The sequence below is a fragment of the Oryzias latipes genome, chromosome 21 (genome assembly GCF_053564925.1).
Source record: "Oryzias latipes strain Hd-rR chromosome 21, Olatipes_Hd-rR_3.1".
Taxonomy (NCBI): domain Eukaryota; kingdom Metazoa; phylum Chordata; class Actinopteri; order Beloniformes; family Adrianichthyidae; genus Oryzias; species Oryzias latipes.
Window position 1 is genome coordinate 28,579,866 of NC_136257.1, and position 25,822 is coordinate 28,605,687.

Genomic DNA, 25,822 nt, shown 5'->3' on the forward strand with positions numbered 1-25,822 from the left:
ACAACTGATGAGTCCATGTTAGTGTTGAGTGTTTGTGCATTTAGCATGGATGCTGTCCTGAGTCGATACCTATGCGTGGGTGACTCATAGTCTCAGTGTTCTAAATGCTTTTTAATGTAGACTGTAATGCATTTTGTTGGATCATGCAATAATGATAAGGGATACTTCTCCATGGGGGACAGTAACTAAAGCTTTCCCATTCACTGAAGAGAAATCGTTTGTGAATAAATGAGTTCCCTTCTTCCAGCAGTTAGTAGAAAATAAAGAGGAAGTAAATTTCTAAGAAATCTTCACTTGTGATTTTGACTGAGAAACATTTTTAGTATAACAAGAATCTTTATTTTTACACTTAGGAAGTTCATTCTTGTGCTTATTTTGCAACCTTGTGCATTCCTCTGTGACAGCCTCCAATTCAAAGGTGACCATCCCTGTAAGACAACACCTTGAATGTGGTATTTGGATTTGCTTTTTTTAGTTTTTCACAAGCAGTTTCTTCTTTCCTGTCATTTCTCTGTAGTAAAAATATCTTCAATTAAGCCAACAATAGAGCAATATTATTTTTGTTTTATTTACTGTAACACCTAAAACAGCCAGCCAGTGTTTGATGCTTCTTCTTCCTGCCGCCACCTCATCATCGTCTTACATAGCGTTTCTCTATTAGTTTACATTTTAAAACTTAATGGAGGTCACTCTCATTGAGCTTCGTTTTGCCATCTCCATCGTTGATTGGTGCAGAGAGTAACACGTGCAAATCTTTTGTGTCCTCATCTGTTATCTCTTTTTCCATGTACCCCTTCATCTGCCTCTGTCCTTGATTTTCTCATTTCTGGTTTCTGCTCAGAGAAAGAGTTTTTTTGCTGACAGGGATGTTACTAATCTTGTCCTACAGGAAAACCGGAAGGTGGGGGTTTATTGATGAAAAGTGCATTGGTGCTCCATCTAGATTAGCGGTTATATTAATTCTCTTATCTGCAGCGACCAAACAGCAGACGAAGGAAACACTTCCAAACATCATCATGCTCTCTTTCTTTTCCAAACACATTTAAATCTGTTTTTTTCTCCAGTTTTGGTTAATGATTGCCATTAAGGTCCACACTGGAATTAAGGAGTCATTCAGAAGAGCAGTTTAGAATAGAGACTTGAATACTGATGAAAGGTTCACATTTCCATAAGTGACCGAATCCCCATGATGTCAGAGAAAATCCTGATTTAAAATCATGGTCGCTCATCTAAAATTAACCGGATTCATTAAATGTATATATATATAGTGAAAGTTCATTTGGATTTTCTCATTTCTGGTCCAATAAAACTGCAGGAAAAAAGATCTATGAGGGTAATAAGTGTTAATCTCACTCTTTGTTTCATTTTGCTTCCTACCTGAGGTTTTACCCCTGAGAGGAATTCCTGAAAAATATGAAGACTTTCCTTTTTTTTCATCCTTTTTTTTTTTACTTTCTGTCTCTCTACCTGTATTTTATGTCTTTGTAAATAATTTTTAGGACTTTTTTAGTTCAGAACTAGAAATATTAAATATTAAACTTCTGAACTCTAGTTAAATTATAAACTTTGGCAGACTGACTGCTCTGAACAGTAGTTAATTCAATATTCATAAATTACTTTTTGTTTCACAAAAATGATGAGGACTCACTGAGTCTTCCCTGCTCCCCCGTTTCATGTTTTTTTTTAGATAAAAACCCAAATTTCTGCTGAACTGAATTGATTCTTTTTTTCAAAAAAAGCATTCACATAATGAGTGTACAATGCAATCTTTTTTTTTGTGCTGACCTACCCACTTTTGTTCCTCTGCCGCCTTAAAGACTCATCCATCATGAATCCGTCTGCTTAAAGCAAAACCCTCATTTCGAGTCCCAAGTCCCTCTTATCAATCCTCACGCAGCAGTGATCATTGCACCAGCTTCCCATTTATGGTTTAATATGAAATAACCTTTTATAAGGTATACATTCTTTTAATAGCCGCTTATAGATGATTTTTCTTGAGCCAAAGAAGGAAAATAAAAGAAATGTAACGAGAAAGCAGGAAGTGTCTGTCAATAAAGCAGAGATTGCCAACAATTCTCTCTGCAGGTACAGTGGCTCATTAATTTTTACAAATAATTAAAGCAGCAAAGGGGAGTAATCAATAGTAACATTCGGTTTTATGGGCTCTCTGGAAATTATGGGGACTGGAAAGCCAACAAACCTTCAAGTGGTTTTTCTGTGGTTGGATTCATTTGGCAGATAAGACCACTGAGCGACATAAAAGCCAGACAGCGGCTGGAAGACAAGAGAAATGGATGTTTTCTTTGTTTCGATGACAGCTCAATGAGTCCATTCTTTCACTTCTGCTTATTTCAGTAGTTGTCATTTGAACAGAGGAAAGGCCAGTTCCTTTACACATACTGAAACCAATTTTGTTCTCCAAGAATTCCAGTAGGAAAATTATCTGATAAAATAAAAATTAATGAATAAAAAAGGAGAAAAACCAGAAAAATGGTTTACATTTTTTTATTACTTTACATAAAAAAACCTAAAGTAAAAAAAAAAAACAACACAAGAAAAAAATACAAAAAGGTTTGCACACCCTTAATGTAACTCTAGTAGTATCATCTGAAGCTTGTTTACAAATGTAACACTAACCATTAGTGGCAGAAATGTACACCTGAATCGATGAATGTATATGAGAACTGGATTGAGTGACCCAGGGCCTCTCAATTTCCAAACAGGAAGTACCTGTTGGCTCCAAAAAATCCCATAGACTTCCATTGAGAAATAAACAGCTATTATTCAGTCATTCTATTTGTCAGAAGAACCATTTGTTGCTCTACTACATTTTATAACATGTCCTTGGTAATCCTGTTTTTTTTTTTCTTTTTTTTCTGTAGTGCAAGTTATTCATGTTATAAACTGGCCAATCAGGTGCCTTAATAGAAGTAGGTTTGATTGACAGATTCTCCCTAACCTGCTTTTAAGATAGGGGTGTGGCCTTTTAACGAGCTCTTATCTGATTGCCAAAAAGTGTTGCTGTAGAATTGTTGACTTAGACCAACTTGAACCAATTACTGCTTCTTGACAACGTCTGGCATGGTGGCGTCCATATCACACACAAAAAAAAAAAAATGGTGACTGACTTGAATTCAGTTCGTTGGAGCCAGAAGTAAACCATTTTCCAAGGGGGACGTCACAGTTCTCCTACTCAGTCAATGACCAGTAAAAAAGCTGATGTTAATTATAGTAAACATTTTTGAAAACAGTCACAGGTCTGTGTTCCCCTGTAAGAAATCTCTGCTGTGTGTGCTCTGCAAATGTGCAGGAAATCTTTGTCATGCGTAGGTCAAATATCAAATTCTGGGATCGATCGCAGTAACAAACAAACCGCAGACTTCCTGCCTGAAGTGAAATCAGCAGAATATGACTCCACCAGAAGTTTGAAGACTAAAAGGACTTTTATCGTCCACCTTTTGTCATTAGCTTCTTGTTTTTTGTTAGTTTGTTTTAGTAGGGCAATACTCATATTTTAATACTACCTCCAAGCAAATATTGGTTTAACTAGGTGACATTATTGTAAGATTTGGTTGACTCTGAAATTGGAATAAGAAACCAAACCCAAAAGATGAGAAAGTGGCCCTCTGGACTGCTCTGGACCATCCTGCATGAATATTACTCTAGTTAGCACACATTATAGAAGTAGCAAAGACCCCTGTACACCATGGGTCATTAAAAAATTATAGTGTTTAAAATCATGGCAGCATTAGTTGTTAAAGGGATCAGGGGAAAGACTCCTTACACTATCTCACACAGTAGCGTAGGCCTGCTTCTGCTCCAGTCCCAGCAGACTCCTGCTGAGTAAGCACGCATTTGTCTCTGTCACATGCACTCACTAACCCAGACAATCCCAGGTTACGGTAACCTGTGCCCTCCCTCCTCCCTCTGGATATTAATTATTAAGACTGTTCTGTCTGCACATTTGTTCAGGTAAATGTCGCAAAAGGGGAACCAAGATAATCAGACTCACTTAATCATGGATCACCTTTAATAAATGGCCTGAACTAAAACCATTTGTTTCTGTCTTCTACCTTTTTTTCTGACCTGCAAGGCTGGGGCCAACATTCTGCTGCAGGACGTCAATGGAAACATTCCTCTGGATTATGCCTCCGAGGGGACAGAGACCAGATACATCCTCCAAAAATATTTGGAAGAAAATGGTAAATTTATGTTTCTAACTGTAGTCTTTTCCTCATTTATCAAGACGGCCTTTTTCTCACACTGGGTGTTACTCTTCTGTGTTTCTTCAGATGCTCTATTGTTTTAGTCTATGAAGCACTGAGATGATGTGAAGTATGAGGGAGAAGCACCCTCCTCCCAAACCTTAATGATGTGGCAGCTGTTTTTCAAAGATAAAATAAAAAAGTCGATCGGAGAATGAATGAAACAAATAAAGGAGAGAAACAGGAAATGTTTCAGAGAAGGAGCAGAAAAAGGTGACAGATGAACCAACGTGGATGAGGTTGTCCCTCATCGCTGCGTGGTTTGGCCACCCAAATGTCCACTTCAGAATGAGAACAGCTAACTTATCAAGCGTAACCGCTGCCTGAACATACAAACAGACCCAGTAAAACACGTTTTTCCCTTCTTTCCAACAGCTGTTTTATATTCTCCGAGGCCAGCCTCACAACATTTTGACATCATGAAACATATTCACTCACGCTCACTTAGCCTCCGTGCCATGGTTTAAGCATGGCTGCAGGCTGAATATAAAGTTTGCTTTGGGAAAACAGACTTTCTATTCCCGATGGCAAAAATTGTGGTTTTCCTTTAGTCACACTTTAGTCTTATATAAGAAACAGTTTTAAGATGGTAAGGATTGTTTATTTCTTTATTTCAAAAAGGAGAGATTTTAGGAATGCCAGTAAAGATTTATTTGTGTTACAGAAAAATGTAAGTGTAAAATGTACATATTCTTTGGCGGTTAGGCTCTGGACTGATGACGTCTTGCATGCTTGGGATTAACTCGGACAATGGGTGAATAAACCCCAGAGTCGAGACGCATGTGGCGTTTAGACGCCAGACGGCGAACCATCTAGGATGCTGAGAGAGATGGCCATTCATGAAGACAAAACATGATTGTGATTGGCGGAGAAGAAATGTGTGCTATTCAGCTTTTGGTTCAAAGTGAACGCCTTACTGATAATGGTGTGTAGGATGCATTTACTGTATATTAGAACTGGAGTGAGTGAGTGTGACGTCACCCATTGATAATGGTTTCACCTTCCACTCCAAACAAGACAAAGCAATACAGTCACCATTTATTGCGACACGGATGCTGCTATGTTTTTGAACCAGTGAACATCAGTAAAAAATGATCCAAGTTGGTCTGTGTCAACATTTTTATGGCAACCACTATCACCAATCAGGAGTGAGCTTGTTGGAAGACCACACCCCAACTACTTGAGAATCTGTCAATGAAGCATTTCAAAAGTTTGACATTAGACCACCTACTTTTACTGAGGCATCTGATTGGCCTCTATAAAAATTGCCCTATATAACTTGCAATACAGAAAAAAAAAATCAACAAAAAATGGGATTAGCAAGAAGGTATAAGAGAAATAATGATTTTTCTTACAAAAAGAATGACTACCTGCTGTTTTTTTCTCAGTAGGAATCTCTAGGATTTTGGCTTTTGGAACAAGTGCGTACTTTTTGTTTGGAATGCAAGGAGAGAAAGGTCACTCAGTCCAGTTCTCATATACAGTCAATGGTAGGGTGACGTAACAGCCCAGCAAACTTGGAAGTGAAGTTTTGAATCTGTTTTGAATTTGCGCCAAAGTTTCACTTCAATCTTCATTCTTTTATTTGGACAACAATGTCCGGTTTCACAAGAAAGATCCCTTATCTGTAGTGCATTTGTGGGGAATAAAATACTATAAATGTCCCCACTGGCTGTTTACTTGCACATTGATTGAATGATAGGTTTACGACTTGACTTTAACTTGTACTAAAGTTGAAGCCTTACGTAGATTTGTGAAAGGTGACTTGTGATCATTTCTGCCTGTCTGTTAGTAGTACAGATAAACTTTCCGCCTTTTATTTTGGTAGACTTTGGCTCATCTTCATTTGTGTCCAATGCTTGACCACTCTGAGGCTCTACATGCTTCAAGACAAATCGATTGTCTGATTAAACCAATTTGTTTGAAAACATCCCATTAATTATTGCAGAGAAGCTTATCTGAGTGATTTATAGACTGATTGATAATCCATTTAGACTATTACTGAAAGCAGAAAAGGGTTCACTGTGTGCATGTGATCATGGAGAAGTGCATTGATGTTTTCAGTGTGGAACACGCTGTCTGCATCCTGGAGAACCAGTTTTGAATTGTTCAGTTCAGAAAAAAAAATGTTTTCTTTCTGCTTTAAATTTTTGTTGGGAGCCACCACTAAAGCTGAAAAAATGGCTCAGAGATCCTGACATTAAACGTGTCGCGTTTGTGTTTTTAGGTGTAGATGTGACTTCATTGCACACCATGAAGACACAGAGGCCCAACACCATGTTGGCTGATGTGAAACAGCTTGTAGCCTCTGGGGGGAGCTTGAATTTGCCCAATGAGGAGGGGGTCACATTGGTAAGTAAAGTCTCTTAGGACAAATGATTTTCTTGATTTCACCCGTTCCTCAGACTTGTCCCTCCTTATTTCTTTCCGTGAAGCTCCACATTGCGTGCGCCAGCGGTTACCGGGAGGTGGTGTCTGTGTTACTGAAGAACGGAGCGGACCCTCATCCTGCTGACTGCAACTTTTGGACCCCCCTCCATTTGGCGGCTAGATTTGGACAGGTAAGCTGCACAAATTTGTCCAAAGTTTGATGTTGATTCCGTGAACTGGAGAGCATGAAGGAAATAATGATGAAATTTTCATAATCGATCGGAACCAGTGAAAGCGCTGGAGCAGAGCAGCACCGTAATCAGTTGAATCATGTTGGGTTAGCAGTTCTGTGGTTTCTCTTGGAGGACAGAAGATGATTTCGAGATGAGCTGTTTCTGCAGGATGGGAGATGGTTTGAGCAGCTTCCAGCCCAGAAGGGAGGAGAGTAATCGCTTTCACACATTGCTGACCTAACCAGATATTTAATTGCCCTTTGGGTTGTGTGCTCGACTGCTGACAAAGAAAATTTATTCACTTGGTATTTGAAGTAAGTCTCCATTTCATTGGTTTTTCTGTGCTGCTGGCCTTTTTTTTATACAGATGAAAAGATTATAAATCTTTCATTCTTAGTCACTTTACACCCAATTAATTTTATATTTTGTGCATTTTCTTTTGTCTTGTTTTACAATCAGTTCTTTTACATTATTCTTCACACTTTAAGCCCTAAAGATGAAAATCTGAAAAGCTATAATAAACATTTAGGTACTGTTTTTCTATATTTTTTAGACCAGTTCTGATTAGTTTATTTATGAAACACCAGTTTACCACTGGCACTGTCTCAAGGGCAACATCAAAACAGGCTTAATGCAGAAAATATTTACAAAACCAAATTGTTTTTACTTTGTTTTAATAATAATCAATAATAATAGATTTATAGACTATAATCCCTAATCTTGAGAGAATCAAAAGGTCTGAGAAGGCAAGAATGGGAGAAATAAACACAAAGACACTTGAACGTCGATTATAAGACAAATGAGGTAATTTAGTAACTGCAGCAAATAGAGAACAGGAAGTGGATAAACACAACATTACAAGCATATTTTAAGAAAACGAAAGAGATGTTAGTGACTGCAACATAAAGAACATGAGGAAGATGGACCAACTTGAAATCCTGGTAAGAAAGGTCCATGGAAAAAGACGATAGTAACAGTTTCATAGTTTTATGCACTGCAGTGTAGGGATGCAAGGTTTACCTTTCTTGGGTCTCACCTCAATTTTTGGGTCACAATCTTGTTTCCATTCAATACAAGATTAGTTTTATTACAAAACAACAAAAAACTAAAAATTCAGAAAGATAATTGGCTAATAAGCAAGAAACAACAAAGACAAACCTCAGTTGGTTTATACTAAGCCTGGTGTAATGGAAACAACACACATTTGACACTTTCCACGTAAACATATGCAAACGTGTGCAGTACGGATGCAACGATTCATTTTCTCCATGATGCAGTTCAATTGTGTAACATAAGGTTCAGTTTTAACCATTAACTGTATATGAGAACTGGACTGAGTGACTCCTCCCACCTCAATTTCTAAACAGGAAGTACCCACTGGCTCCAATAAGCTGAAATTCCACAGACTTTCTATTGAGAAATAAACAGCTATTACTCAATCATTCTTTTTATCCGAATAACCATTCTTGCTCTGCTGCCTTTTTTTTAACATGTTCTTAATTTTACTATTTTTGTTTTATTTTCATTAATTATTATCTGTAGTGAAAGTTATTCAAGTTATAAACTGGCCAATCAAATGCCTCAATAAAAGTATGTGAAGCTTGCTGGTCCCCACATCCAACGTGCAAAACGTTTTAAAGATTTGATGTAGCCCGCGTTTAAGTGGTAGGGTGTAAACTTCTAGCAAGCTCACTCCTGTTTGGTGAGAGTAGTCCCCATAGAAATGTTGACTCAGACCAACTTGGACTAATCACTGCTTCTTGACGTCGCCTGGGTCCAATATAGCTGCGTCTGTATCGCAACGACATTGACCTCATTCTGTTAAAGCCAGAAGTTAGCCATTTTCTTTGGGAGACATCTCACTCACTTGGTCCAGTTCTCATAAACAGTCAATGGTTTTAAACTGAGAATTATGGCATACCTACTGCAGAGATGTATACATGTTTACTTGCAAGACATTGTTTTGGCGTATTTTATTAGAAGTTTGTTGTAAATTATGAATCTATTTTCCCTCCACTTCAACTTCTTTTGCTGCAAGAAGCAGAACTGAAATGTCTGTGCTTTTTTTCTCATTTTACTTTCATTTTGTTTTTTTATTTTGCCATTTATTACAACTTTATCATAAGTTTTTGCCATTTCTGCATGGATGTCATTTGTTTTTATGTATTTCTGTGTCATCGGCAGACAGGACGACGAGGGAACTGGTCGAGTTTTTCTTGCATAACAAAATCATCTCAGCAGTTTGTGTTCTGCTGCATATATTCCTGCAAACGTGGACACTACATACACTTTCTGAACCTTCTTAACGTTTGCCTTCCCTGGCCCACTTCTTTAAAGTAGCCTCGCTGATGGATAACCAACATAAGATGTTTTTGTAGACTTGTGCATCTGTTGAACCATGCAAATCCCCTTTTTCGGTTTGAAAATCTGAGTCTGGAGCCAAGCGTTTCATGGAAATGTCTGCCAAAAACTGCAGCCCCGGCTGCAACACTAAACCCAAAGCCCTTTCGCTGGGTCGGGGGCAGAAAAGGAGGACCCTTTATGAAGATGGATGACCTTATTACTGCAGCTAATTAAGCTGCTCTCTCTTGGAGCAGAGATAAGTGTAACCATTCCTCTCTGCTCACTTTATTCAGTCATGGATTACTAAATGATGTTCTCATGGAAGAAGGATTTTAAAATGGTTCTATGTTGGGTTTTATGACATGATTTTTTTTAAATAATGTTTTTTTTAAGTCAAAGCTGTAGAAATAAACCAAAAGCCAGATTTGTTCAATGGCATTTTCTACATTTACATTTACAATCAGTTCTTTTACATTATTCTTCACACTTTAAGCCCTAAAGATGAAAATCTGAAAAGCTATAATAAACATTTAGGTACTGTTTTTCTATATTTTTTAGACCAGTTCTGATTAGTTTATTTATGAAGCACCAGTTTACCACTGGTACTGTCTCAAGGGCAACATCAAAACAGGCTTAATGCAGAATATTTTTAAAAAACCAAATTGTTTTTACTTTGTTTTAATAATAATCAATAATAATAGATTTATAGACTATAATCCCTAATCTTGAGAGAATCAAAAGGTCTGAGAAGGCAAGAATGGGAGAAATAAACACAAAGACACTTGAACGTCGATTAAAAGACAAATGAGGTAATTTAGTAACTGCAGCAGTGACAGAACAGGAAGTGGATAAACACAACATTGAAAAATATAGAATTAAGATCAAGATCAAATTAAAAATGCAAACAGGACTCTTAGTCTTTTCCTCTCCATTTCACAAATGAGCATCAATCCTGTTCATGTATTTCTCCTTGTCTTTCCCTGATCTTTTTTTAAACTTTGACCCTGTAATGGGTTCAGACCTCAACAGGTTGTTGGCATTTATAGGGCAAGAATTTGCAGCTTGGCTGAGGACGTGCCGTGGGCTTGTAACTGAACAGCTGCTGGCGTGGGTCAGTGCCAGACCACTGATTATGCAGAGTCATTCTGTACTTCACATTAGAGTAGAGTAATCCGTTAATCTCTCTTGCAGAAAAGGTAGAAATGTTGCTATTAAGAAACTTTTGCAATAGATTACATTTGTTTTTCTTGTGACTTTACTTAGGATTGTTAGTAATACACTTTAGGCTGATGAGGGAGTATGAAGGTTTTAGTGCTTACTCAGATCAAATCCACATTCTATTTTCTAAATGTATATTCAAAAGAATAACATCCACAAAAAGCTATAATTGAAATTCTCATTAATTATCCTTTAAAGCTCTCTATTATTTTCATTGGTGCATGGCATCGAGGATGCACTGAAAGCGGAATCTAAACACCAGAAACAATGAAAAGATAATAGAAGGTCAAATAAATTTGATAGAACTTTTTTTTTTTGGTGATAAAGCTAAGATTTTATATTAAAAACCACAGTTGGTCATAATTTACAGAAAATTAAATCAAACAACTGACTTTTAAGGTATTTGATCCTAAAAAATCTTGTGCTTTGCTCTTACATTTCCTAAATTACACCTTTGAATGCATTACGTACAATAAAGTTTGATAAAACTTCCCATTATTTTGGCTTCACATCTTGTCAAAAAAACATAGTTGATCTCAGCAACTATGAGGGGCTTATGGTTGAGGCCTCAGCAATGAGCCACTGGTCCCGCCCCACAACTCAGAGGGGAATTTATTGCCGCTCTGCAGAAACTCTGTCCTAGAAAACGACATAGGTTTTTGGGATTTTGGCTTAAAATCAGCATAATCATTATCAAAAGACTACTCTGAGTCCTTTGAAAATAGATGAAACACTAGGAAACTGGCACTGCTTGTAACAGGCATATTTATTTATGACTTTTTCTTCTTTTCTCTTTTCTATTTTTTTCTTCTCAAATGCATTTTTCTGTCACATTTCTAAAGGACTGCAACGCTTTGAGCCCTGTTCAGGGGTAAAGAGAAGTTTTTTCCTGACTAAACTAGTGTTAGTCCAGTAAAAACTAGACTAAACAAAAAAAAAAAGAGAGAGATAAAGTACTCACTTTTTGTTAAAAATAAATGTTGACATCTACGAAATTTTCCCTCTATGACACGTTGAGGAACTGGGGCTCATTACCAGAGAATCTCTGTAGTCAGTGGGACAACCCTTCATCTGCCAGGTGTCAGATGCTTCACATATCATCTCAGTTCTGACATTTCTGCCACCGTGTGAAACATCACACTGACAAACCCACTCTTTACCAAAGCCTGGATCTGCTGTGGTCTCACATAGGGGGGGCTTGTCAAAAATCATGGTATTCTGCTCTGAAAGGTAAACCTCTGGTTTTCACAAAATCTTTTTTTTTTTTTTAACAGACCAGCATCGTTAACCAGCTTGTAAAGCACGGAGCCGACCCAACTTTACTGAACTGCAACCAAGACAAACCATCCGGTAACCCACACACTGTTCAGACACCAATATGTTTATGAGCCTGTAATAAAGATCAGGGATTTATGCTCTGAATGAATCTAAAACACCGTTTCACTCATGGAAAAATGGGGTATACTTTAGAATTTAACGGATAAAACACAAAATAAAAATAAATCATCTGCACATCACAGGACATATTTTTGTAAGAAAATGTAGTGTTTTGTGTTCATATCCGAAATAATGTACCAGCTCTGATTATAAATTGATAGTTTTTTAATGAAGGTTAGTCTCTGGCCTGCAGATGGCACCATGGTCTCTAAATGAGAAGAAGCAAACACAAGGAAGGGATATAGGTTGTTCTTGTTGGTCCTTACTATCAGAAACAGATGACCTAAAAAAAAAAGTCCAGCATAGCAGAAAACTAAACCTGGGAGAAGGAATAGTCTGGATTAGAAATGTAACAATTAATTAACTTAATCAATTTATATTGCTACAATCCAACCAGATTGATTTTTCTGGGGTAAGTTTTTAATTTAATCAACCTATACTATTATAAAATTTTGTCAAAGTGAAATAAATCATATCGATATTGGAAAATACTATTTGTATTGAGGCATGGTAGGTTTATTATACTATGACATAAAAACGACCAATCAATCAATGACCAATGATTGTTAAAATGACTTATTGGGATAGAAAACTCCTGTATACAAGTCTTCGTGTTCCTCTCGTCTTCTGGTCAAAGGTAGTGACGAGTCTTGTTCACAGATTCTTGGTGGGATCATTGCAGGATACTTAAAACCATTTGACAAGACAAACAAATCCCATCTGTGATCCAAGATTCCAGAGGAAATTTGCCAAACCAGGTCAGGGAAAAACACATGGGACTTGGTCAGAGACAGAAAAATAGGTCAAGTACCAACCAGCCGAATCAGTGAGACAGTGGTGGACAGAAGCAGACAATCTGACGACAGGTTCGCCCGCCTCTAATACAGGGAGACCCATGGATGTGGATTGATTGCAATCATGGAGGTGCAAAGCAAGAGCATGACAGACGAAAAATGAGTGGAGATTATAGGATTATGGTTGGTCTGTAAAAGTTCTGAGATTGTAGTGCAACACAATTAAAATCTAATCAGCAAAAATACTAGTAAGCCACAACAATCTAGAGGAGTTGAAATTTTGTTGACAAGAAAATAGAAGTTCTAGCACGTTCAGCACAAGCAGGAGATCAGTTAAGGAGGTTTCTGATTCAAAAAAAACGTGTTTACAGAACTCTGCCTCACATCTGTCCCTGCGATCCACCAGAAAAACACATTAATAAATGATGAGTTGTCAATTGAGCCATCTGACATTAAAAATTAAGCTTACACTATGTTCAATTAACATGTATATATTTTGTTTCTTTTTTTTTTGTTCCACCCTATCAGAGCTGGCTGCTGTAGAGAGCAAAAGTGCTGTGGAGAAAGCTGGGGAAATAATATGGAGTCTTTGTGGATGTCATCCACTGTTAGCTAAGAAAAACAGAAGGGAGGAACCTACAGTATCAGTGTTTACTGTACACCGGAAACAGCATCCAGACGTTTTAGGGTGCACTCAGACTGGACACATTTGGTTTGCTGAAAGTGAACCAGTGTTTGTTTCCCTCGATGGAACAAACTTCCTGTCTGTATTTGCCCAAGTGGTCCAAAAACTCTCAAACCCATCTTTCGAGGTGCTCTCGGTTAGTTTCCATTCGGATTAAACGGTTCTCTCTGAGATTCCTAAGTCCAATTCCTCCGTGCTCGGAGAGGAACAACTGGACCAAAACATAAACAGTAAGCCACTGACAGATGTGGAGCAGCAATGCAACAGCGACTCATTGAAATTTGGTCAGAGGAATGCAGGCACATGAAACAACTTTTAACGTGAAACACACTGCTTCTCGCACTGTCTTCCATACAAACTATATGTCAAAAAGACTCATTAGCGTACCGTCTTTAGTTGTCTCCTCGGCAACTGCCTTGCAGTGGGCCTTTGCTGAACAAAATTAGCTAAAGTAAAAAGCGTTGCACCTGATGTTCATACAGATGTTCAAAATTGGTCAGGACTCGATCTGGACCAAATTAAGCCGACTCGGCCCGGACCAACTGACTTTTCCAGTCTGGATACACCCTATGTCTCATAATTTAAAAACAGGGACTTTTCACAAAATAGCTGTTTATCTTTTCCAAAAGTGAAACAATCCAAAATGTTGACTTCCAGTCGTTGACTACATTTTCATTTCCTTTGATTTGGCCTGGAGTTTTTTTGGGAACAAATGTTCAGTTTGTTTGCTTGTGATCAAGCTCCTTTTAAGAAAACTTTGTATATAAAGAATATTTTATAGGTGTCATCACAGAGTATTCACCCAGACCATGGTATGAGATTTCTTACTGTTTTTAGATACAGATACCAAAAAGGAAGGAAGGGTATTTGGGACGCCGTCTGTCTATAACACAGCCACAAATAAACAGGATGAAGCCTTTCTCCCCCGGAGAGCTCTTTTGGACCTCATCACGAACAAAAGGATCTCCTCCCTACACGCCTCACTGTGAACTGATCCTCATTGAGATTCAGAATCTGTCGCAGAACCCCTTCCACCTTGATTGTAAAGGAGCGTTAGCATGCCAATGTGTAGAAATGCAGTTCAGGAAATTATAGCCTCGTTTTAACAGTTTCTCCTGCATATGTAAAACTTTGGACAAACAATCTGAATCCAAGAATTTGTAATATCTAATCGCTTCACTGATCCACTCTGTCCTGTTTTAGATGTCGCCGTGTCAGAGCACATAGCAACCATCCTGCTGGACGCAGAGGAGAGCTGGCTCCAGAGGCTGAAAGACCCGTCTACCCCTGTGCCGCGCACTGACCACAGCTACGATGGCGGGTCTTACGACATCGACACCCCCCTCAAAAGCCTGTGGGTCAACAGCTAGTGGTCTTGCATTTACGTAACTCAGCTGTTTAGTCTCTCCGTTTACTGTTTCTTTTGTCCCACAGGAACCCCCTGGGTGTTTCCATTTCTAAGCGGGACAGTTTTCTGGAGAAGTGCACCATGTTCAGGGAGGCGGGAGGTGCCTTGAGTCGACACCCCTCTCAGGATAACGGCCTGGATGGCCCCTTAAACTCTGGACCCAGTAAACTGGAGCAGGTCCACTTTATTTGGCAAATTCTCAGAATTTTATTTTGAAAGTTTTTACACATTTTGTTTAATACTTTTGATCATAAAGGAAATGAATGTGGAAATGCACGATTTCTAAAAAAAATGTCCTCCCCAATGAATTAATCCGGCTTTTAAACTTGATGGTATTATCAAAACAAAAAAAAGAGATAATTAAGTTAAACACACACTTGTAAAACAATGGGTTACGTCTTCAAACCAAATCTTGAGTTTGTCTTGTTGCTATTTTTTGGTATATAGTGGTTTCATTTGAACCCAATTTATGTTTTAAGATTCAGTTCCCCTTTAACCTCAAAGATTGGCTACAAAACAACGTAATGCGACGGTTTCTTTTGGTGTAATGAGATTTAAACACATTCATGCAACTGTGATTGGTTCTGGAGAGTGCAAAAATCACTTCTATGTGCAATCTTTATGTACAAATGTTTGTTTAACAAAGTAAAATATTATTTTTCTCAGGTCAAGCTGATGCCTCCAGCTCCAAACGATGATCTGGCATCTCTCAGTGAGCTGACGGACAGCAGTCTCCTCTACGAGATGCAGAAACGCTTCAGCAACGACCAAATCTACGTAGGAATTCACTCTGGAAGAACACGCACACAACTTTAAATATTCAGTATACCCCCCAGGATCCAGAGAAACATGAAACAAATGCTTGTTGTTTTACTTGTTGCTGGTTTTCTGGGAATTTTAGTATATGCCGTTTGATTCACATCACAGTCTCCATGAGCCAATGAGCTCCAGATTGCAAATGATTTCCCTCCAGCTGTGTACATCTGATGTTGTTGAGCTTTAATATCTCAAAATAAATAAATAAAACACTTAAAATTTTTTCCTCAAGCTATGATGCCCATATATTCATTTTGTCTTTTAGACAACACTAGTCTCCAAAGCCAGCAGATATAAACAGTAGAAAAATATAAATTGGATGTTTCTGCACTAAAATATGACATTTCTATTGTTTGTTTAGGGTTTTCCAAGTTTTCTGTTAGCGAGGAAAATTGGATGAAAAAACACTTCAGCATTATGTTTTTGTCCGTTCTTGACCTAAATTAATGTAAAATAAAAAAAAAAAAAAAACTGTACTTCCCTGTCCACTAAAAGAGAAACAATTGAGCTCTTAACCTGCAACTTGTGCCAGGTCTTCGCAGTTTTGAGTTTGAATTTGTCTTTTATTCTGTCTTGTCTTTATGTTCTGTTACGCATTCAGTACTTGGTGAAAATGATAAACTCTGAGCAATTTTAAGGAGCTGAAGAGAAAAATCCTTTACCACACTTCCATCCATCATCTTTTCTTCTTGCTTCTCTTTCGGGGTCACGGGGCTGCCAGGGCCTACTGTTGTGCGACGGTGCGGTACACCCTGGACAGGTCACCAGTCTGTCGTAGGGCTAAAACTCCATCCATCTCTCCATCCCACCATATCCCTGTCAAGGTCATGGGGTTGCCGGAGCCTCTCCTGAACCATTACAACACTTACATATGAAATTCTTTCTTCTACCAACAATTTCAAACCCTTTTTTTTTCTTTCATGGGAAGTCAGCTCTTTGAAGACAGGATCCAGATCAATGTGGAGCAATCTGTGAGCCAGCCTCCCTGTGAGGAGGCAGTAATAGTCCATTATTACAGGAAGCCAGATTGGGGACAGACAGTGGGGTTAGCCACAGCAGGAGACAGAGATGATTGGGACAACAAAGAAAGGAAGTGTGAGTGGTGTGCAGAGATGATTCTGAATAATGAAGGCTGGATGGATACTACCATCCATTTGCAAGGAGTGGTTAAAAAAAGGCTTAAGAGTGCAGCTATCAAGGTAATCTCACCATAGTTGATGGAAAGGCTTTTAGAGGTGAAGTAAAGCGGAACCAATGAGGCTTACAGTATTTTCTATTTCTTGAACAAATAAATAAAAACAGAAGCAAAATTTCGTAAAGTTAAATAGTTTCAAACTTTACGTTCATGCTGTGGGCAAAGAAAATCTTCATTTTTTTCAAGTGTTTTCCTGCAGAATAGATCTCACCACAAATGAAGGGCAAACAGAGATGATGGGGGGGGAATGAGAAGGGAAAGTGCTGCATCTGTTCCCAGCAGGGGGCTCAGCAGCTTTCATGGGGAGTCTCTTGTCTCCCGTCAGGACAGAGACCAACAATAGACAGCAGAGATCAATCTGTCAGGAGAATAAGTGATTCCCTCCAGTTTTTTTTTTTTTGTTTTTTTTTTTAACAAAAACGACATTTAATAACCTACAAGCAACATTTTTTCCTTGGGTAAAAGGAGTGGGGGTTTTGTTGAAGTCATTAACCTTGGCTTGAGCCAGGGAGCCAGGACAGAGTGTCAGTGTTAGCGACACCCCCACCCCTCCTGTGGGACACACATTCAAACTGCCCCAGGGCCTCTTTGCGAGCTGGTGGTAGTTTCGTGGGTCAGAATTTTGGAGTTATATGTCTTAATGAAGCCAGAGTTTGTATGGAAACTGTGAAGTATGGGTAGAAAAAAATGTTTTAGTATTGGGAGCCGTTTGTTTTCTGTGACACGTCGAAATGACTGGATTTGGAATGGGACAGAAGTTCTGTTTTCATAACAATGTCGACACATTTTAATCATCTAACCTTTCTTGGGTACTTTATAAGTGAATGTGATTTTTTTCTTAATAATGTTTGTTATGCTTTACTTTTAGACTTACATCGGACACATCCTTCTTCTAATAAATCCAAACAAAGAACTGCCCATCTATTCCACTCTGGTAAGCACACTTTTTAAAATGACTGTTTTTATACTTGTTGGTTAAATTTAGCTTTAAAAAAATTGAATGATAATTGTAATTTTCTCGAGTGTGACCCTCCATTTTTTTCTGATTTGATCTAGTTATTAACATTTCTTTTCATTATACACAACATGAAGTTGGATTTAGATCAGCCAGGGAAGAGGCACTGTCGTGTATGTTTTCTGTCATTTAGTTTTTTTTAACAGAAAAAGACAGAAAACATTTGTTACAAGAAGCTTAAGTAGAGACAGATCTATGCAAATGTATCATATTCACATCTGTGCAATCATTTCCTTAATAATTTTCCAATCATTTTTTGAATTTTTTGTTTTGTTTTGTTTCGAAAATACATTTGATTCATCAGTCCCAGCTAAAATATTTTAAGTTGGAGTTGTGCAGCGCGGGGACATGGACAGACGAAGGTATCCCCAAAAAACAGATATAATTACATTTGTAGTGGGAGTATCATGGTGTGGGGCTGCTTTGTCTTACAAACAGAAAAGTTTTTTTGAAGAGTCATGTTCAGGAGTTTTCTATCATTAGCTTTAAGGCACAATCACAAACCAGAGTTTGCTGAAGTTTTGTCCGACATAATCTTCTATTTGATCTACGAGTCGTGTCTATCTTCAGAACCCATACGGTTTTAAAAGTTAACTGCAAGTTTTGTTTTCACAGAAAGCATGGGATTTCAGTCTTTTAATATTTCTTTAATACCTTTTTCTTAGGTGAGTCAGCTGTACCTGAGCTCCACCGGTCGTCTCTGCTCCTCTCTGCCTCCTCATATCTTCTCCTCGGCAGAGAGAGCTTTCCACATGATGCTGCAGGAGAGGCGGCCGCAGTGTTTTATCCTGAGGTAAACTAACCCGCTCGCAGTCACTGAACTGCGCCGCCTGAGACTTGCGAGATTAAAATGACCCTGCTGGCATCTTCACAGTTGAATAGCCACGTGAGAGATTGCCTGGCTTGCCACCTGGTTTGCTCACACCCTCTCAGCTGCACACCTGTTAAGCAGTCTTGAGAGTTTAATAGCTCTCAGCCTGAGGTGAGGCGCGTGGCTGGACGTTTGCTGTGAGCGTCTCCCTCTTTGTCCTCAAATGCACTGAGGCGGCTCCCTGATTGCAATTAAATCCGGCCCCGGCTCTCTGGTGACATTCCCACTGAGTCGTAACCAATCTGGCAGAGAGTTAATGCACACTGGCCACCGGCTATCCATCTCCCTGACACACTCCAACACACTCACAGTAATAATGTACAACGCACCGAGATGTACACATGCTCCTGTTTCCTCTTTCCTTTCCTTCCACTTTATCATTCCTTCTCTGGTTTCACTCTTGGTCAGGATTTCTGTTGCATTGGGCATCTCCTCGCTTCCGGACACATGTGCACACACACACACACACACACACACACTCTCCTCCAGGCAATCAGTAGCCCAGATCCCTCCTGAGACAAGCGCTTCAACAAAATGCCCTTGAAATCTAATAAAACTGGAAAATGAAAAGACGCTCGAAAGACATTTGGACCTCAAGCTCTGCAGGGCGGTAAACAGGAAATGTTGCAGAACACAGACAGGCAGCGCGTGCGGTCAAAGACGAAGGCGTCTGACCCTTCGGAGCCATCTGGATGGTGTTACTATGCAGGTCTCAACTCTGCATGACCACGCATGTTAGAGCATGCACTGTACAGGAACCTTATGTCGGATTAAACATGCATTCAATAGAAAATTAAAAAACTAGCCCCCAGTGTGCTTAAAGTGGGAGCCAGTGGAGCAATAATGACTGCAGGAACAGATTATGTATCAAATGAACGGATCTCCCTGAAGGGTTGATGTAAGGAGGGTGGAGTCTGAAACAAGAGATCGTGACAAACAACTCAAAAGTGTTGTTCTTTATAGAGAGACTCTAAAACTTTGTAAAAGTTTTGGAGAAAATGAGGGAAAAAAAGTTCTGAAAACAGAAGCAGCAATAAAATTTGCATAATCCTTCAAGCTCTTGAGATGTACGACATTGTTTTTATGATCCACTTCAGTATTTCATCTGGAAGAATGACAGCAATAATATTAATTTGAGCACTTAGAATTGGAAAACGTTCTGCATCTGCTTTGCTTCTGCAGCGGTGAAAGCGGATCTGGGAAAAGCGAAGCTTGTAAGCACATCGTGAGACACCTCACAGCCCGCTCCTGCTCCAAAGGCTTTGTGTTGGAGCCCAGAATGAAACATGTGAGTGAGAATTTGTTTCCCTTTCTCCTTTTGCAGTATTTCTGAGATTGCGTTTTCTGCAGACTGGAAATAATCAAATTCCTTTTGCTAGAAATGAACATTATTAAAATAAACCTAAAAGCTCAAAACACTGATTTTGCATATGGGCCCTTAAAATGAGCAAAAAGATCTGCCTGTGGGGAAAGAAAAATAGTCTTACCAAGAATTTTATTTTAAGAAAATTATTCTTGTCACTGAGACATGTTTACTCAAACTAAGATTATTTTGCTAATTAAAGAGCTTTATTGATAAGATTACTTTTTTTGTAAGGCAGAAAATAAGATAATTTATCTTGAAACAAGAGCTTTTAACTTTAAGATTTTGTCTTTTGTGGTTGTTTCATGAAAGTTTGGCTTAAAGATTTCAAAACCTAAATAATTGACCACATTTTCCACTGCTGTAATGAGATAAAGTCATTGATTTACTCATGTTGTGACATTTCATATATGTGGAATGAAAATTCACAAATAAAAAAAAGGCATTGATGAGATCCAGATAAACCAGAACATTTTCCTCTTGTTGGTTTGACACAGTCTACAAACATAAAATCAGAAGAACAAAGTGTGCACACTTTGCACACTTCTTTGAAAAGCTGATAAAATACAAAAGTGGGTGGTTTTCTCTCAAAAGAAGGAGTTTGAGTTGAAGAAAAAAGTAAAATATTTCTACAATTTATTCAGTTCATGCATTTTTTATATTTTTTTACTTGCAGCCAAACGTCAGAAAGGTGTGAATTTGCCTTTTTGTTCTTTTACCTTCTGCATGTTACACCTAAACTGTTCGTTTTTCAGTTACACGACAGGGGGTTTCACACGTGATGCATCGCCAGCTTTTGCAATCAGACTCTGAGACTTTAAAAAGGGTCATTAAATTTTACAGAGACCACATGTGGACTGATGTTCTGCATCATATATGGAAATGTATATTTATACATCAAAGGCTACAAGAAAAAAGCCTTCCCTAAGATAAAATTGGCCGGTGATGTGTTTACTGACACCAGAAAGAAAAAAATATATATTTTCAGTATTTTCCATCCATCTGTCAGACAGCTCCATGTATCCTGAGATGCCTCTGTTCCGATGAAGTCATCGTTATGCAGCTAATATCTGGGTCAGCTTATCTTTCTGGGACACACATTTTAAATGTTGTGTTGTGAATGTATGAGGACATCTAGTGGTGATAAAAGGAAAGAAGCTCTTTCACAGACACAGTCAAGGATTTAATTATCGAGTTATAACATGATTTGAACTGGTTTGTATTGATTGGGGGACTTTTCAGGTGAACTGCATTCTGGAGGCTTTTGGTCATGCTAAAACTCCCAGGAATGACAACTCGAGCCGCTTCATCAAGCTGTTGACCGTCCAGTACTGTGAGAAGAGGGAGACCATGCTCAGTGGTAATCAGCATGAGTTTGAACGTGTTTTCTTATTTTATTTCATTTAGTACTTCCAGAAAATGAGAGAAGCTTTAAAAATCTCAACCAGTTGGTGCTGAGTTTTGCTTTTGTGAAACACCAACAGGGGGCAGCAGAAGCCAAACTATAGACTGAGAAAACCCCTTTTACATGTGTCACTTTGTCTTAGTTTAGTCAATTTGATGACTGAGGTCTGGAGATTTGCTGAAGGTCAGAGATGTGATGTTTCTAATAACTCTGTGGAAATGGCATTTACTGAGAGGTCATGTTTCAGCTCATGTCTGCACCTACATGCTGGAGAAGTCCCGCCTGGTCCATCTCCTCCCCCAGCAACACAACTTCAGAATCTTCTACCTGATGGCCGAAGGCCTTTCACCTGAGGAGAAGAGCGTGCTTTACATGAACAATGTGCTGGCTCACAGGTATAACACTAACTAATAATCTGCTAATAAACTAACTTGTTAACCGTTTATTTCCGTACCCTGAACTGGATGCGGGATGCGGCCTACCTCATGTTAAAAATGTACCGTTTTGTGGTTATTTCAGGTATCTCAGTGGAGGCGTTCCAAAAGAGGTCGCTCCTGTAGCCACAGCTTCTGCTCAGAGCAGAGAACATCTGGCTGCTGTCAGACAATCCCTGAGAGCTCTGGGTTTCAACAAGCAGGTACAGTAAAGGTGCTCACATCAAATGCATATGTTGACTTAAAAAAAGGTTTTTGAGGACAACAATAAGGGACTAGCGGACACACACCCCTGGATGAGGGACAGATGAATAAGAATTACATTCAGTTCAAGCACAAGTGACATTTAATCAACCTTTTATGGCAAGATCAACTGAAATGAGTGACCCAGTGAGGATTCTTATTTTTAGCACATCCATGGTGTGTATTGGTACAGCTTGTTCTGTGCACCACCAGCTGTGTTCCCAGCCCATTATCAGCTTTTATTCTAGGACGGCCACTCTGCGTCCATCAGCAGTAGGTGACCACCGGCTCACTTTTTAATCCAGCAGCAGCATGAGGAGGAGAGCAAAGGATGCTGGAATTATCTGAGCCCACCATCGTCAGGTTGATCCCAAACCAAAGTACAGGGTGGGAGGGGGGGTGGGTGAAAATGATAGGCCACCCATTGGTCTCTGTCTGAGTTCCCATCAAGAGACAACTCCCAGTCCAGACCCAAAGGTCAACCGCCATTAATGCTCTGTGCTGCTCCTTTTCTCTTACTCCCTCTCCTTCATGAGGGGGGTGAAGGGTGTGTGTGTGTGTGTGTGGGGGGGTGCTCTTAGTATAGAGTGTCAGACAGAGACTAATGCTCCTGTTTATCTTGAGATTTCAGCTCCAATATCCTGCCTGGAAAGAGTGTACAATGCAAATACACTCACCAGCAGACATCCTCCAACTCCTGAGAACCCCCCCCATACACACACCACACACACACACTAGAGTATCACAGCTGCAACATAAATGGGGTATTCCACTAAATCTCCCCCGCCTATGGGCAAAGGGGAAGAGAAGGAGACGAGGAATCCCTCTCCATGTTTTTACTCTGTTGTTGCTTGCATCTCCTTCAGGAAACCCCTCCCTGAAGCTCCTGTTAAAGTTTCGTGTCACACAACCAATCCAGTCCTGCAGAAAAAGGAAAATAGATGTGACAAATGAAAACAGTTTTTAGGAAAGAAAAAAAAAACGATGTTTTCTAGGATATCGTTTTTGCAAAGTGGCAGAAGTTCAGTAGTATTTCGACAATGCAGCAGATTAGCAGATAGTTTTTACGTTGCAACTGGAAGCTTTTTCAAATGGCAAATTTTTGCCTGCTCCTAATTCACAAAGATTTGAATAAATAAATGATATATATCCTCCATCATTAGAAAATGCCACAAGTTGTTTTTGATGTTAAAAAAAACAAAAACACAATTTTCATCAGAGTTTGGTTTCAAATCATTGATATTTTTCTCTGCAGCATTTTTTAGAGCTAAGAAACATAAATGTTAAATTTAACTGCATGAGCAAGAATAATGATGTCTATGTGGAGATTCTGTCTGGAAGAAAACTAGATTTCAGCAGCAAAGAGGTTTAAAAAACTTTTTTTTAAATATAGCTTTTAAGTTAGTGAAAGTATTTTTTGTCATCTTCACTAAGGTTATAGAGCATCTGAACTGAGATTTTGCCATAAAATCGCATGTTCTGGTTCATTGTTGAGAATGGGGACAGATGGTTTACCTTTATTGAAAAAACTATTTATAATTTGATATGTTATAGTTGTGTATTTAAAACAGGAACATTATGAAATTAAATGTTCACTGAAAAAATGCTAAACTTTTCCAGCATTCACTAATAAATAAAGGAAAAGAAAATTTAAGACACTAAAAAAGTGTCTCATTCACTAACTTTTTGGAAGCATCTCATATTTTGTTCCAGTGGCCTCAAAATACGGAAAAATCTCAAGAGTTTAAGGGTTTAAAAATAAAAAAAGAAATCTCTTATTTTGAAAAACTCAAAGCACTTTTGATGAAAAGTTCCAAAAGATGTTGTTGATTCCTAATTCCGCTGTGTTGTCTTGTGCACTGTGTTCTTTGTAGGAGGTGGAGTCGGTCTTCATGCTGTTGTCTGCTGTCCTCCATATTGGAGACCTGAGTTTCACCACACTGACAGATGCTAATACAGCATTCCCCTCTGACTTGCAGCTCCTGGAGAGAGGTGGGTATCCCCATCACTAGTGGGAGAGACTCCCCATTCATGGTGATGAACAAGGAGGGGTTTTCAGGAGGGGTGCTGGACCACCTCCTTTTTTTCAGCACTCCCCGTCTCACTTGGACAGCTTGAAAGTTTTCCAGCAGGACCTAGACGCCATTACATTTACCTGTTTGGAAAGAACTTTTTTCTTCTACTAAACAGTAACCATGGTGACAAGAATCTCTAATGCTCTCCAGCATTAGGGGGGTTTTCTCTGCTCCATGTGCTCCCATGACCCCTGACCCTTCAAGAAACGGTAAACAGATGACATCAGCGCCTGACCAGGAAAGAGCCTGCTACTGACAGAGAGATGTGAAGTCATGGCTGGTGATGTCAGCACAGGGTTTCTGGGCTTCTCTCACCTGTTTTTGTTGCTTGCTTATGAATCAGAAGTCCAGCGATGACTAACAGCTTCCTGCTCTGCCAATCAGTTAACGGGGACAGAGCAGAACAGAATTCAGCTTGTTCTGCTGTCAGTGTAATGTCACAATGAGCTCAGTGCCAAGCAGACCAGCCTGCGGAACGTCATCAGCACCAGTGCTCTTAATGTTTTATGTCACTGTGGTCTTTGAATCTTGTTGTTTCCTCTGTCTGATCTCTCTTTTTTCCCTCCCTATGATTTCCTCGCCAAAGTTGCCGCATTACTGCAAGTGTCCTCCGGCGATTTGGGCGCTGCCCTCACCTCTGATGTTCAGTACATTAAAGGTACTCAGTTTCTGATCTTCATCCTCACATCTGAAAAAACTTCAAACATGTCAATGGTGTTCACCTAGAAACATAATCTGTGTCCAACAATAAGGGAGAAAATCTGCAAGTTTTTAAAGGTTCAACTGCAGATTTAAGCACTTTTTATAACCAACAATCTCATGTTTTTTTAATGAAAAACAAACTTCTTTTACAGGGACCTGTTTTTCTTTTTGAGACAGAAAGACAGACAGATGTGCCATCCCATTCCTAACCCATGTAGTCCAATGTGGTGTCAACCTACCTTATGCAGCTATTACAGATTCAACTCTTCTGGGAAGGCCATCCACATGTTTGTGGAGTTTGGTTATAGGAATTTTTGACCGTTCTTCTAAAAGAGCATTGGTGAGGTCACACACTGATTTTGGTGGAAAAGGCCTGGCTCTCCACTGTAATTCATCCCTAAGGTGTTCTATCGAGTTCAGGTGAGGACTCAGTGCAGGCCAGTCACGTTCAACCACACCAGACTCCAAACTGTTACTATAAGGTTGGGAGCATGAAATTGTCCAAAATGTTTTGGTATCCTAAAGCATTCAGAGATCCTTTCACTGGAACTAAGGGGCCTGAAAAACAACCCACACTGGGCACAATGGTCCGAAATGTACCGTTCTCCTGGAAACCTTCAAACCTAGACTCGTCCGTCAGATTTGCAGATGGAAACGCGTGATTCATTCCGTGGAGCTCTCTGCGTGCTGGACTTGGGCTAATCTGAAGGTCACATGAAGTTTGGAGCTCTGTAGCAATTGACTGTGCAGAAAGTCAGGCCAAGTGATTAGGACACCTGATTCTGATCATTTGGATGGGTGAGAGAACACCTTTGGTAATATAGTGTTGATAGCCAAAACTTTGATCATGTGTTAGCCACTTTAGAATGCTCCTGGACTTCCTCCAAAACCACGCCTTGGTGGAATTTAGAACGAGTGGTCACCTTTATCCCATAGATATCCCAACCTAA

At 39.2% G+C, this 25,822-nt stretch overlaps 1 protein-coding gene across 8 annotated transcripts in view; it reads left to right on the forward strand.

Moving 5' to 3' along the window:
* The window catches only part of myo16 (myosin XVI), a 115,499-nt gene that overhangs the window by 44,058 nt on the left and 45,619 nt on the right, over nucleotides 1-25,822 (forward strand). For all 8 annotated transcript variants that reach the window (XR_013652661.1, XR_013652662.1, XM_078939450.1 and 5 more), the window contains exons 5-19: nucleotides 4,094-4,202; nucleotides 6,493-6,617; nucleotides 6,701-6,826; nucleotides 11,704-11,779; nucleotides 14,549-14,699; nucleotides 14,780-14,930; nucleotides 15,420-15,530; nucleotides 17,633-17,698; nucleotides 18,445-18,572; nucleotides 19,833-19,938; nucleotides 21,256-21,373; nucleotides 21,666-21,813; nucleotides 21,938-22,055; nucleotides 23,970-24,087; nucleotides 24,757-24,828. Coding sequence is in view for 6 of the 8 variants with exons in the window: in XM_078939450.1 (XP_078795576.1) it covers nucleotides 4,094-4,202; nucleotides 6,493-6,617; nucleotides 6,701-6,826; nucleotides 11,704-11,779; nucleotides 14,549-14,699; nucleotides 14,780-14,930; nucleotides 15,420-15,530; nucleotides 17,633-17,698; nucleotides 18,445-18,572; nucleotides 19,833-19,938; nucleotides 21,256-21,373; nucleotides 21,666-21,813; nucleotides 21,938-22,055; nucleotides 23,970-24,087; nucleotides 24,757-24,828 (1,723 nt within the window). In the remaining 2 variants the exon portion in view is untranslated. The remainder of the gene's footprint in view (nucleotides 1-4,093; nucleotides 4,203-6,492; nucleotides 6,618-6,700; nucleotides 6,827-11,703; nucleotides 11,780-14,548; nucleotides 14,700-14,779; nucleotides 14,931-15,419; nucleotides 15,531-17,632; nucleotides 17,699-18,444; nucleotides 18,573-19,832; nucleotides 19,939-21,255; nucleotides 21,374-21,665; nucleotides 21,814-21,937; nucleotides 22,056-23,969; nucleotides 24,088-24,756; nucleotides 24,829-25,822) is intronic.